Source organism: Cololabis saira, chromosome 5 (assembly GCF_033807715.1).
Source record: "Cololabis saira isolate AMF1-May2022 chromosome 5, fColSai1.1, whole genome shotgun sequence".
Taxonomy (NCBI): domain Eukaryota; kingdom Metazoa; phylum Chordata; class Actinopteri; order Beloniformes; family Belonidae; genus Cololabis; species Cololabis saira.
In genome coordinates this window covers 25,245,376-25,260,318 of record NC_084591.1, presented here as the reverse complement: position 1 = coordinate 25,260,318, position 14,943 = coordinate 25,245,376, and the positions used below count along the sequence as shown (strand labels likewise).

At 40.9% G+C, this 14,943-nt stretch overlaps 1 protein-coding gene across 2 annotated transcripts in view; it reads right to left on the bottom strand.

Moving 5' to 3' along the window:
- The window catches only part of kcng4a (potassium voltage-gated channel, subfamily G, member 4a), a 35,154-nt gene extending 22,957 nt beyond the window's left edge, over positions 1-12,197 (bottom strand). The window contains exons 1-3 of one of the 2 annotated variants that reach the window (XM_061721327.1): positions 11,962-12,197; positions 8,018-8,726; positions 7,257-7,898 (exon numbers count right to left, since the gene is read on the bottom strand). In XM_061721327.1, coding sequence (XP_061577311.1) covers positions 7,257-7,898; positions 8,018-8,125 — 750 coding nt within the window. In that variant the 5' untranslated portion in view covers positions 8,126-8,726; positions 11,962-12,197. The remainder of the gene's footprint in view (positions 1-7,256; positions 7,899-8,017; positions 8,727-11,961) is intronic. The other variant, XM_061721326.1, reaches the window with a different exon arrangement.
- Between the last annotated feature and the right edge of the window lie 2,746 nt (positions 12,198-14,943).

The following is a 14,943-nucleotide window of genomic DNA, read 5'->3' as shown; positions in this document are numbered from 1 at the left end:
CACTCTTTACTGCTTTGTTCCACTTTGTTTAGGTACTTTGTTAAATTTTACACTCCTTCCCATAACAAAGTTTAAGGCCTGCTACTGAGACATAAAGTATTGAATTGGACATTTATTTTATTTTTTTTCCTTTTCACATGACTGTCAATGTTATGGGAACACCTGAAGCAAGCACGTTACGTGTCCCAGCCCTTAACATTTTTGTTGGCTTCCAGTATCAGCATTACACAATTAGGGGACAGATTTAATGATTCATGTATTTGCAATAAACTGATCGATTTTATGATATCTTTGACAGCTGATGATATTTTAAACAACAGACCATAAAGCTCCCATCTCGTTTAGAACCTAACATCAGGAAAACCAAAGAGTTAAACTATTAAATTGTTTCCAAAATGCTCAAAGATTGATTTTTAAATTTGACACAACCACAACAGACTCCAACACTAAGGCTGCGTCCCAATTGAACCCCTCGCCCTCGTTTTCTTCACTACCCCTAAATTTTGCGCATTCCCGTGAGGGTAGTGGTGTCCCAATTCCTCTTTTCACCTAGGGGGAGTGGGCATATCGAGGGCTAGGGGCTGAGAATAGCCCCTACGGATCGAGTGATTTCAGATGCTGACTTCGTGAGCGAGGGGCTATGAAAACTTCCCAGAATGCTTTTCGTCGTCATTTGCGGACTGAATGAAAAAAAAAAACATGGCAGATATTTCTTAGTGAATAAATCAATATTTTGAGTTAGTTTCTGCATAAAAATGCATTTTGATTACATTTCTAGCGACAAATGTATATTTTACTTTCATAATATTTACTCAGTGAATGTACATAATCCCTTTTTTGTCCGTTGTTCGCGAAGAATCGCGCCGGAGTAAAGGCTGTTAGGTTACGCCGTAGGCTGTAAGCTACGCCGTAGGCTACGCCGTAGGCTACGCCGTAGGCTACGTAAGCTACGCCGTAGGCTCTGCGTCGATTTGACTCGCCTACCGGAGGCAAACAGGCAGACTCGTCTCAGATCGTGACCAAGGGAGCAAGCATTTTTTTGTGAGAAATAGAGAGAAATAATCCTGTGACTCGTCAGATTTGTTTTGGATGTTTCTGATATAATAGTAATCCAAAAAAAAAAAATCCAAAGTAATCCAGCTGTTATCTGGGTAATTTACACACTTTCAGATAAAGTTGCCGAAGATCATGCCAGAGCCTACGAGGGGTAGTGATGTACACGGCGACGCATGCCGTACGCCCTAAAATCTCCCCCTTCTTTTTTAGGGGGTAGGGAAGAAAAGAAGGGCGAGTGAAGGGGAATTGGGATTGGGCCTAAAACAGAAATTCACTGCCTTTTTGACTCAGTATTTTTATGTGTCCGCCCCCCCACCAAGCATATTCAAGGTTTTACTTTTCAAATGTTGCAAATGAAACAAAGATAATGGAATAACAAAGATTGTTTTTTAAAGAGCACATAGGATGATGGAATAAAAGGCCTGTTTTTGTCCTTGCCTTTGAAAATTCACATTAAGATAAAACATTTAGCTCACAGTGATACAGTTTTATTGATGGGGGTTATTTGAGGATAGACAGAAATACCAGAGGGACACAGGCAAGAATGGAATGAAAAAGTTTATTTCCTGGTTTTACTGCTTCATCTGATCATCCTTTTATATCCTCTCTCAACGCATTTCTCTCTTTTTCTCATTTCCCATATTTTACATTTTTTATCTCTCCTCTTACTGCCATTATTCAAACAAAGGAAGGTGATGAAAAATGAGTGGACAAGAGAATTTCAGTTCATTCCACCATAAAGCAAACCTGAGACAAAAACCACCAGGGCCTGTGAATTAAAGATGACAAGAACCCTGATGGCCTTGTCTGGGCTCACAAGTTGGACAGCCTAGGAGGAGGCAGCGGCCGGATCTCAGTTCAGTCGGATACTCAGAAGGACATGCAGAGAAAAATATGAATAAAGCAGATGGATTTTTATTTTTGCTTCTAGATAGAGTTGGCATTTACCTTCCAACACTCAAACAAGTTAGAAGATGTTTGGACAAAAACACACACACACCAAAACGATTCACCAAATGCCCCAGAAAAGGATATGAGACACAATACTACATATCTAAAGCAATGTCATATTTTGTTGTCACATTGGCTCAGAAATATATAAACACACACTGACAGCAGTAGTGTCAGGAAAAATGTTTTTTTTTTTCCCTTATTTTTGAAATACCACTGTAGCCACAATCAATTAGCCAAGATAATGAAGATGTCCGAGTGTGTGTGGAGTGATGGGTTTATACAGTTTGAAATATAAGCAGGCGCCTGACTTGTGCAAGACCCCTTTTATTGACTTTATAGTGTCTCTGTCACTTCATTATGTTTACATGTGCAAATTATGAGTAAAAAAACCTGCACGAGTATTACTGCGACCATGATGCCACACATCAGTAAATATAATCCCTGAAAGTATCTGCTTCAGCTTTTGTTTTGAGCCTTGCCAATGCACGGAAAACAAAGAGTCAGAGACTTTGTGTCTAAATCCTGAATATACATCCACATTCAGGTTGACACAAAAGTCAATCTGTTCTAAGATGAATTAGGCAAATCTGACTGTTATCATCCAAAACCATCCATAACTTTCTTAGAAGTCTGGCAATCAAACAAACCATGGCAACCACATAACCTTTAGTCTAAGGCTAAACATCCACGGCAGCTTCAGACAACACAATTTCAGACTTTTCATTATTCTGCAAAATGTCCATGTCAGAAGTATTACTCAATCCTGCAGGTTTACAAGCCCCAAGGGACCCTGTCCAATCGTGTGCCAAGCTTTTCCATCTGTCCTCCGATAACTGTCACTAAAGTTCAGACCAGGGCTGTACTCAAGACCTTTCTTCAGGTTTGAAACTCATTGTGAATTCTGCAACCACACTCTTATCCGTCTTCCGAAATTCTCCACCACCACACTCTGCTGCATGAGATCCTTTAGCCGCCCGTCACTGCTGAAGTCAAAATCAATACCAGGATGGTACTGTTGATGACTTTTAAAGGAGCCAATATCGAACGGCGATCTCATTTACATAAATGCTCTTAGATTCACACTGGAAGGTAAAACCCTGGTAAGTTGCAACACATTTCAAAATGAAAAAATTGGGGCATTTTAGGGTTGATAATGAGGGTCACTGTGTTGCTATTCTGGACAGGTGCTGCTAACAGATGACTCCGAACATGATTTGGTACGAAAGCAAACATCCACTGTTTTTATTGCTCAAAGAGCAAAGATGACCTCCACTTTGCAAACAAAGATGTGAGAATATCATTGAAATGGAAAAATAAATCTTCAAAGACATATTTGTGGCATATTATCATTAAATGATGCAAAGAAACCATAGACATTTTAAGACAAAAAGGGAAAGTGCTCAAACCTTCAATGGACATCCATTATCTCCACACCCTCAGATGTCACTAAATGGCAAGCTCCAATTCAAAAGCAATATAGGCGCAGGGACATGGCTAATTTTGGGAAATCTTTGTAAAACACTGTGCAAACACAGGTGAGAACATACCAACTCTATACAGAGAGATTGCCGGGATTTCAGCCAGAAACAGGATGCACCACACAGTGAAAACCTGCCTTCTGGCCTGGAGAATCACACATCAAACCACAATCAATTGTTGTGGGAAATGTGTTTTAGACCAAAGACAACAAGGATCATCCAGACTGCTATCCGTGCCAACTCCAAAATCCAGACGCTGTGATAATATGGAGTTGTATCAGTGACCTTACAAAATGTAGTTAAACTTCCGTGTAAACTGAGATTTAAGAGGAGCGCATGCTGCCTTAAAGACAACATATTTTCCTGAGACATTCATGAATTCATCACAAGATAATGCAAAGCTCTAATTTGCAAATGCTGCAAAGACATGCCTGAGGAATAAGAGGCTGTAGTGATCATATGAGCTGCCTGCACTCGGGATTTGTCCCCGACAAAGAATCTGTTGAGAATTTTGAAGTGAAAATTTGATCTTGATCATCTTAAATATGATATTTGACACAACTGCACTGTCTAAATCATACTGTGGAACAGTACTCACATTTATTTGATTATTCATATATGATCTTTTCCCCCGGAGTAATACCAAATTAATACAGTGCAAGGAAATTACATTAATTCACACTTTTACATTTTATTTTTACATGTGTGTTTCTTTTCCATGTAGCTGTTTTCACGAGGATGATTCTAGCAATAACAGATTTATTTATACAGTAGATCAGACAACGCTTATTTGAAATAATCAAGAGAGTTACAACAATCTCGCCTGAGTTGTCAGACGTTGATGGGATGTACTTTCCCAAGACCCAAGGTGGTACTGACTCAACCACACTGGGTACTATGCTGCATCTCATGGTTGGATATGTACTGTACGTGGAGGCGAGTCAACATGTGACAGTAAACGTTTGTTGGAGTAGATTGTTAAGTCACAAATCCCTGTGACGTAAGTCGTTAATGTGTGACAGAACACTTACTTAAGTTTGTCAGACTTGAGCTGAGTGACAGGAGTAAATTAAGAAGCTGAAGCTAAATATTTGTGAAAAGTTACTGCTAAACTGCTAATTAAATTGCTAATTAATCTGACAGAAATGTGCTACTTCTGCTGTCATTTGGAGTGTGTTTTAAAAGGTATTTCTATGTATAGTAAAAATGAATGGAAAATTGGTAAGGATTTTTAACGTCCAAACTTTATTTATTTTTAAATTGCATAAAATGTTTGAACCAGCTGTAACTGTTGAGATATATAAACAACATAAATAAATACTCCTCTGTAAGAAAGGTGGACCCCTGAAAAATCTTACATCTGTTACCTGAAAAACTTACAAAGGGGCAGGGACTTTGCTGCCTCAACTTATTTTGGGATGCATTTGAAATGTTGAAATGGATGTATATTAATACCTTAAATTACGTTACTGGATAATATAGATTAAATATCACAGATTCCATGTCATCCAAACTTCTTCTGGTTTTCTATTCTTTGACCAGTTATATTATATGCTGTGTTCACCTTTGATTCATAATAGATGCTAGCAGGTTGGCTTGAAGGGAGATTTGATGTATTCTATTTGTTATGTACCGAATGAACCGATTGTGATCTATAATTTAGCCTAAACCGTTGGTAACAGCCTTCTGATTCTTCTCAAATAATGCCGGCAGAAAGAAAAGCTCTGTCAAGACATGCCATGAGCCGTGAGAGATGAGATTTTCTTCAAACTTTTCAGAGGAGGAGTTCACAATGATGGTAGAGGAGACTGAAGTCAGGCAGCCTTGTGTTATGCAGTTAGCTATAGTGAGTTTACAAAGCCAAACAGAGCTTTGTAGTCTGTTTCTGCTTCACTGAAGGAGAACTGGCAGAAAGACAGAACTGTTGCTGATGCTTAAAAGAAAAAAAAAACACATCCGAATCCAAAGCATAAGAGGGGAAAAACCATAGGCCTATACAGTATCACTCCTTGCATATGATCAGGGTGCACATAGTTGGTACTCAAGGGCTGATCTTTTAGAGGTTTCCCTGTTCAAACACGTGTGATTCCAACTAAGAGTCATCAATAACATGGTCTTTACATGTCTGTTAATGACAGTTTGATTTGGGAGACCTCACACATTTAGTGATGTGGCACACTGACTATGCATGGTATATTTACACATTTGGTATCACTGGATTCAGCACAACCCCATCTTTCCAACAAGCCATCATATGTGTAACAATCCCTGGCCAAGCATCTACAAAGTAAATGAGAACATTCTGCATATATATTATTTCTGTATATCTGCTTATTTTAGGCAAGTGTCCATAGCTCTCTATATGTTACACACATCAAGATATTTAAATTCAGGTTTTTCTAATAGTTACAGCAAATTCCTGACCACAATAATAGTACGTTTCAAAGCTGTCAGAGCTTGTGTTATTAATCTACATGAGTTTATATGTCTTGACTCCCATACGACCAGGCTATATTTTTCTTCTTTTTTAGGTTTAGGGTGTATAACAATGTATCAATTTAACAATGTTTGCAGTAAAATATTTAACCTAAGAATCCATGTAATATATGAGAGACCATAGAGATGAGGAAAAACATTGTTAGGCTTTGTTCTACCTCCGGTAAGGGTATCTAAACAACTAAAGCCCTTTCTGACAGTTAGTCACTAGCCCAATATCTATCAGGGTGTGTTGAAGCAGGGAAACATCTAAGACATGCAGGCCACCAGCCCCCGAGCACCGGACTTGAGGACCCCTGCATATGATGTTTAATTCATGCATTAAGCTAATGCAAAGTTTGCCAGGTTGTTCTCAATATCCAATACTCCTGTAAAATCAACAGTAAATCATTAGTGTCAGTTCTAGGCTTTGGACAGTGGTGAAGTACCAAAATACAGTTTGACAACTGTAGATACCTCCCACTGTAAGTATCTGTGCGCAGATAAGGCCTGATTCTTATTGTAATACAAACCTCAGGAAAATATGGGCAAACTTTATCCTTATGTTGTGCTTAACAGCATTCCTTGAATATGGAACAGGATAAATCAAGGATAGGGGAAACACACCTGTACATACAATTCAATTTCTGTAGCAGAAAAGCGTGCATAACTGAGCAGTGGATAAGCCACAGTTTGGTATAAGCAAAGAAAAGACCAAAGACAAGCTATTTCATTATTCAAAGAGAGCAGTATTGGTTTCAGTGGATGACTTTGTTATGTTTGGATGTACGTGCAGAGGGCTGTAACTGCCGGTGCATATATGTGGGTGTTTTTATATGTGCAAATTTGTACAACTCAAAGTGTGGCCACTGATGCACATTTGAGTGAGGATCCTGCATGAGTAGGATGGGATATGCCCATTTCATTATTCAGATATTGGACAGACCTCAGTGAGCAGCTCGGGCTTCATTATTCCATCCTGCTATGGGTAGACACAGATCACAGGACACACGCAGCAGCCACCCACAGGGATATTAAACACAGTGTGACAACATGCAAATATTACTTTTTCTTTTCAAACTTTACAGTGCCTGCCTTGATCTGAAATAAATGATATGGGTAGTTTTTCTAACTGAAACATTTACATGTTGTTCAATGTAAAAGAAAGTGGTTGGGAAACAGAAAGAAATAGCAGTAAAAAGTATGTTTTTGTAGTAGTTTGAGTTGAATTGAGAGACAGCTGCTGCTGAAAGCTTTATTCACAACAAGGTCAAAACACCTTGGCGTACTCACCCTCTCCTCCTCCTCTCTGAGGTCTGGCATGGTGCTGATACACAAGCTAACAACAGTCACTGCCACCATGATCACCGACATGAATGCAAAGATCTTCCCCGGTAAGCCAGACTGCGGGTTTTCCACCATATCTCTCAACCAGTTAATCACTTTTCGGTACCGTGTTTCCTCCACTGGAACCTTCTGCATGGCATTTCTCTGCCTACGCTCCTCCTGGCGCCTCTCCTTCTCGTTTACTTCCTCGATGCGCGTGTACATCTTCCTCTTGCAGCAGCGCTCCATGTACGTCATCTCGACACCCCAGTAGTTCAGCTCATCGTGCAGCGAGAGGATGCACATCTCCCGCAGAAGCCGGAGTTTCCCTGCAGCTAGGAAGTTGAGGATGACCCTGAAGGCAGACGGTGAGCGGTCGAAGAAGAACTCCTTGCGGGCCTCATCGTAATCGTCGCAGATACTAGCGATGTCCTCAGGGGTCCGGCAGCCACGAAGGCGGCCAAGTCGCGTGAGGGGAAATTGCTCCAGTGTGCTCCAGGGGAGGGTGTAACGGTTTCCTCCAACATTTATTACTGCCAGCAAGGCATGGTCGACGGATACCAGGTCTTCTGGCCGACGGATGAACTGAGCTCTCCGGTAATATTCACCCTTGGAGAGTGGAAAGAAAAGTTACAAGAGTAAGAAGCTGATAAAGAAATACACAGCTGGGGAATTAGTTCATCACACGTGACTTCATTCCAGTTAAACATGCCATATCTGAAACCTACCTTGATGGTCTCAGTCTCGGGAATCTCAGTGAAGATGTGATCAAGACTGCTGTCATCACTGACTGACAGATTGCTGAAGTCATGGTTGGCGTTGCTGATGATGGGCATTGCGGCATTTGGAAACCACACTGCTCCAAGATGGGCAGTTCAGGTCAGGTAGAGTCTTCTAATAGGGCCCTGCTTAGCGTTGAATCAAGCAAAGCAGCACTTAGCCCACATTTGTTTTAAAACAGAAAAAATAAGCTTTCTTGCCACTCCATGAATTTAGTGGAGTAAGCTCAGAGTCCTTTTAGATGTCAGACTTTTTTTGTTTGTTTAATTTGTATTCTCTGCAAAAATACGAGCTTTTTTTTTTAGATTTAAAAAAAAAGAGATCTAAACCCAGATAGGAGTGGGTGAAGAGTGACACATAACCTTACGTCACAATTGGATGTTGGTGAGTTCTGATGTTGTCGCCAGCAGTCCAGTAGATTTAGGTTGTGCATCAGGTTTTGGCATCGGATTAGTGGGTATCACAGGTCTGAAGCCAGTGTCTAGTAAAGAAAAGCCTGGATAAATAGGCTGTGCTAGGGTTGATTCGTGGCTGATAGCTGCAGGGAATGAGCTGGATAAGTCAGGGAGCCTGGTGTCCAGGAACCTCAGGGGGATCCTGTGTGTCACTGTGGTAAGATCAGGGAAGGCCTAGACACTTGGAGGGACCATGCAGGCACTGCAAGATAAATGGAGGAGAAAGAAAGTCAGAATGGACTCAGATTAAGGCTTTGAAACAACATAGAGCACATATTGATGAAGATTAGAAGGGACAAGAGTGTTAAAAAACAAAATGAGTGAGGAGAAGACAGAGAGAACACATTTAAATGATCCTGCCCTGCTGTGAATTTCTTCTTCCTCTCTCTTTCTTTACTGAGAAAAAAGACTGTCACATCACCTCTGGTGCTATAAATGCACAATCATGAAATTGTAAATTACTTTACAATTAAATCTACATCTAACAAAGTTGAGTTTGTTTTGTAGTGAGTGTGGGTTTTGAAAATGTTGAGGAATATCAATTCAAAAGTGCATCCATGCTCCACGGTCACACTCAGTAAATTGTTGGCAGTTGTAATTGGGCAGCAACACTAGCAACAGACACTGATACACAGGGTCCAAAATGTTTTTCTTGGCTTTATAACTGCTCTGAAACTTGTTGGCTCTATTCATTACAGTAGTCCAGAATGGCTTGTTATGTCTGAAAGCCTATGGTTAAAATTTTGATGGCAAAGTTTTTCCCATCAAATTTGGTCAAATCTCCATCACACCTGACCATATTGACCAATCGTTTAAGTGAATAGGTAACCATGGTTGTACCACAGATACTTGCTCTCAGGAGGATGCTCCTGTCCAGACATGGTAGATATATCATTTCATCCTCGATATTTTGGCAGCAAAATATGAATGAATATGTGAAGACCGCTGCAACTGTCATTTCCTATTTCTATCATATTCTGGTCTGTAACTTCCTGTATGGTTTTTATGCTTTCTTTTCCAGCGTTATAAAATCATTTCTACACCTACCAAAGCGATTCGGGTATATCAGAATCTAATTTCAGCACTTTTCTACACACATGCGTCTATGCATGCAAGTGCAGGTTTCTCTGCTCAAATATAACATTAATCTGGCATTGTGACTCCTGACTCAGACCCCTGCACGACATGGTGCCTTGTTACAGCCTATCACAAACCATTTTTATTATAGCTGACTTTGCATGTGTCTTTTTTGTTTACTATCTAAATCAGTTATGTGACAGCATCATGGATTGCCGTCAGATACGGTGGCCTGTTAAACTGTGCAGACCTACAGCCTCAAGAGTTTATCAGAGTTACATGAACACTGCTCATTAAAATGAGATTCTAATCCATTACAGAGTAACCACAGGCATACTGAATATCTGACTGAACAGAGCAAACAGTTTGAAGCACTGGAACGCACCAACATGCATGACTAATTCAGATTCAGAAGGATAAGAGCTTGAAGTAGAGGACCCACACCACAGTCATAGCGCTGGTATTTCATCTCCACCACACAGGAAGAGGAGTGCATGATAAACTATTTACTAATTGATTTGTATTCACCATGGAAGTGGCTGTTTTGTGCAACAGAAAGTTAAATGAAGGAGGTGGTTGTAGTAGCACGGTGGTGTTATCAGCAGTTCTTCAGCTCTCATAGTGGTGAGCACAAAGAACAATATTAGCCCTGTATAGATCACTTAGATTGTGGATTACATGCAAACTTTACATCTGCTTGAGCTTTGTTAGCCTGATGACAAGAGTGGCAAATTCCTCGTCCATTAGACATTGCATATCAGATGGGAATTCACAATAAAAGCCATAAAAATTAGGAATTAACCAGATGTACACGTCTTCTGTCTCGTGACGCTGCACTATTGCATCATCCAAATTACAAGTGCAAACTTTTTTAAATGACCAATTGGACCAACAAACAATGCTGGCATCAAGGCAATTACCCTTTATGCTGCAAGTGTTCCTATGTTGCTTTTAGATGGTTAAATAATGTATGATTTGGTTAAATATGAAACCGTTTTCATTATCAACCAAAATGTATTAGGATAAAACTTGCGTCAAAGTTTATAATTCATCTTGTTGATGAATTACAGTCAAAACTTCTTCCTAGAGGGATTATACATTTTTTGTGATCACTTTTTTTGTGAATATGGAAATACAGCCAGACGCGTCTTTCTCAGTGTGGTTTTAGAAAAGAAACGTTCAGTGTAAAGGAACCATCCCTGAAACATTTCAGAAGACAGAAAAAATAGAAAGTATTATGTGAGAAAGTGGAACTTTGAGTATACATTACTGACTTGGAATATGAAAAAAAATTATATTGGTCTATAGCTTAATGGATATGAATTACACATAAATAAATTAGATCAGATATGCCAAAAACAAATTTATAGCAAGTTAAAAATGTGTTGCATTATCATTTAAAAAAAATTACATTTAAATATTCAAATAAGTTTCATTTGACTAAAATGCCTTTCATTAACAAGGTACATTTAAAACAACCATATAAATCTATATGTGTATATGTTTTTTTTCTTTTTCTTTGATTAGTCAGGAAAGACATGCGATAGAAGCAAATCAGCCCAAATCTCAATAATGACCACTTCATAAAATAAAAATGCTTGCCCATTGGTGTTTTATTTATTTGGTCTTATACTAAAGAAAACCCAACTTAGAATGTTAAGATGACATGAAGAAGTAGCCTTTGATAATTGTATAAATAGTTTTTTTCTGAATTTGTCGTGCTTATGCTGCATTCAGGATTCATTCAGTAAAATTTTCATGAGAATAATCAACACAGTCAGGAGCTGCAGAGACCCCAGTGTTGTCGGGTTGCTTCACTGCACGCAGGGAAACACGCAACGCATACGCGCCTGTGCAAACACCAGCAGAATGTGCCTCTTTCTCTCAACAACTTGCAACATGACACACACACACGCACACGCACGCACACACACACACACACACACACACACACACACACACACACACACACACACACACACACACACACACACACACACACACACACACACACACACACACACACACACACACACACACTGGGTATAGCGGAGCTCTTTCACATCCCTAACAATGTTAGACCTGAAGACCTGGTTACATACTCTATGGCTGTGATCTATCTAATGGCACGGAAATTAAATCATATACGCATCGGGCCAAATCCAGGTGTGGTATAAAAGGGCATCCTGAATCTCCAACCTAAACATGAATTCAAACGCAGCCAGTATATCTGCTTTTTAAATTATAACCAACATTAACTTCCATCCCTGTTCCTTGTTTTAAATACTGTTACTTCACATAACTACTTAAGACAAATAAGAATACGCAGAAACGACATTATAAGAACTTATAAAGTCCACCTTACATGCTGAGGTCCGAACTCATCTCCAGACTGCTCAAATGCCGCTGTCGTCTCGCAATCCCGCCGCAAACCCCTTCAACTCCACATCAAACTGTGAACGGCCGGTCTCCGCTGCCAGGTGCCATCCTAATGGGGACACTTGTCCAACATCCGCACCATCCGCGCCGGCGGAGGGAGACACGGTCTGCAAACACGAGTGATGGGGAGCAGGTAAAGGTTCGCTGCCCGCAAAGTGTCCCGTTACAGCTCGTCTAGTGGTGGTGCAGGAGGAGGAGGAGGAGGAGCAGGAGGAGGAGGAGGAAGCGCAGGGGAGGGCGGACAGGAGCGGCGGTGCGCAACGCCAGAGACTCCGGGCGGCTCACCCAAGTTCAAGTTTGCGTAAAGGTGACCGCAGACGCAGGCATCGTGAATCCACTGCCAGAGACTGCTTTACAACATTAGGAGGAGAGTGAGAATCCGCTCCACAAATCTGCTTCCCAGATATGTGCAATTCAAGGACGTTAAGGAGATATTTATTTCCCTATTTACTACTCCGAGAGCTTCGCGCGCAACAGGGGGCGCGGTTCCCCCTAAAATTCCCTCCAGCAGGCTGATAAATCTGCAGGCAAGCACATCTCATCAGGAGTAATATTTGTACAAGTGGGATGAACAGCGCAGTGAAAACACAGTGAAATGTGATGAGGAGAAAATGTATTACAAAGCACGATCTTCATGTCCAGCTGAGATGTGGTGTTCGTCAGCAGAATTAACTAAAATGACTTTTGATAAGGCAAAATAGTTAATTAATAGTGAATGGATAATGTTCTTTAAAAAAAACAGATCAACTTGATAATCTGGACTATATGCAGAGGTTTACGTGGTTTTTATTCACACCAGAAACATATTTTGGGCTTTAGTAAATTGAAAATAATAGCACAGACAACAGAAAGGTCATTAATCAGTATTAAAGGAGCTTGAGGCTGGATTTATGAAAAAAATTGTATACGTTTTAATTTTTCTAGTAATAATGTCAGATGAAGCGTTCCAAACCAAAAAGAGTGAGCCCTCTAGTATATCTGTCCGTTGCCTTGAACAGGCTGTGTGCTGCAAAATGTGCTGCTAGGCTGGGGCCGCTTTTCCCGCGCTGCCCTGCGGATGTGACGTCACATGACGCTGCATGCGCGTTCTCCCCGTTCTCCCGTGCCGGTGTTATATCGAGATGAGTTCCCCCGTCGAGATGTGTTTCCCCCTGGTCCCTAAACAAGTAGGCTACATTAGACAGCCCAAACACATATTAACACGAGACATATTGTCTATCACGTGCCGGATTTCGCTACAAACTACATTTCTTTTGGCGTTAAACTTTCACCAACCCTTACCATTGCTATTACAGTGGATGTAAAGTTGTGTATATCTGCGTGTTATGACCGTTTGGTCCAGAGAAACGCAGCTGCAGATGTCTAGAAACAGCGCAACAGCCAGCAGTGCGCGCTCCCGCGGTCGCCAGCCCATCACTTTTTGGCACGACACCGTTCGGGCCATTTCGGACGGGGGCGGGACTAGGGGGAAACACATCTCGACGGGGGAACTCATCTCGATACAACACCGGCTTCGCTGTTGGCTGCAGTACCCCCGACGGCCGTCGTGGTGAAGGGTGGCGCCATAGAGTCTCATTTCTTAAAAGGAGCCTCATGCTCCTTTAATTCAGTTATTTCAGTGGAGTTGTAGGAATTTGTTTTCCCCACATAAATGTGTCATTTTAAAGTAGTGGTAAAGAAGTACCTATATCCTTGAATAGAATTTTTTTTCTTGTAGTGTGACAGATCCTTGTTATGTAAAACGGCACCTGTAATCCGTGTGGACTGGGCCAGATAGCATGGTACAGGAATAAGAACCAACTAACTACTGAGAGCTAAAGCTACAGAAGAATTCAGCTCCACAGATGCAGGAAAGGCAGAGGTCAGTGACACTGGACAGCTGGCCAAATGTCTGACTGCACTACAAGGGAACAGAGCCATTGAATCCAACTGACAATCCTGACTTTTCCAGCTCACCACAGCCTTGCAAAAACTTTGGCAAGTTTAAACCAAATTTGAAGAAGGTAACTATTCAGAGAATGACATATCATGATGCTCACTGATTCATCTACATTGCTGGCCTCACTTTGTCCTTGGAAAGGAGCTCATTAGGCTGCATGTGCCTGAGGGAACTACTAAAGCAAGCAAATACTATGTCCTGGCCTTTATGGCTGTCTGCTAGTGGAGCAGACAACACATTAGTGAGAGTAGAGATGGAAACTGGTGGAGATGGAAAATAAGGAGTCAGGTGGGGGTGTGTTGGTTGTTGTTTTTATGACATTGTGGGGACCGATCTCTGAAATAACATCAACATATGGGGGCCTCCTGTAAACGTGGGGACTGGATTCCAGTACTCACTATTCATTTTTCAGGTTTTAGGGTAAGTGTCTTAATTAAGGCTGTGGTAAGGGTAATTGTTAGGGCTAAGTGTTCACTTGTGATTGTTGAGGTTTGGCTGAGAGACTAGGAAATGTATTTCGCCACTGGAATGTCCCCACAAAGATACTGAAACAAGTGTGTATGTCCTTGTGTGTCAAGAAGAGCGCTTCAGCTCAGTAACATTATTCATTAACCCACAGTGCAGGAGGGCTGGTTAGTTTATGCAACATGAGATTAACCTCACATGCTGGGCTATTAGTTTTTCAATCAGTTTTCTTTATTCCTCATATAGGAAACTATTTTTCAGTCACAGCTACTAACCTAGCCATTATATGAATACTATACGGCTTTTTAATTTTGACAAATTTTTACTGTGTTACGCAGACAGACAGCGAGAGATGCTTTTCCTAGACCAGCACAGGTGTTAGATAGGGACCAGTCGAGCCTTCCACCATTAAAACAGCTAACTTGTTTATTTGTTGCACCCAACACCCAGCATTATCTATTTTTTTCTGCTTCGTTGTTTTTTATTAATCTCACATACA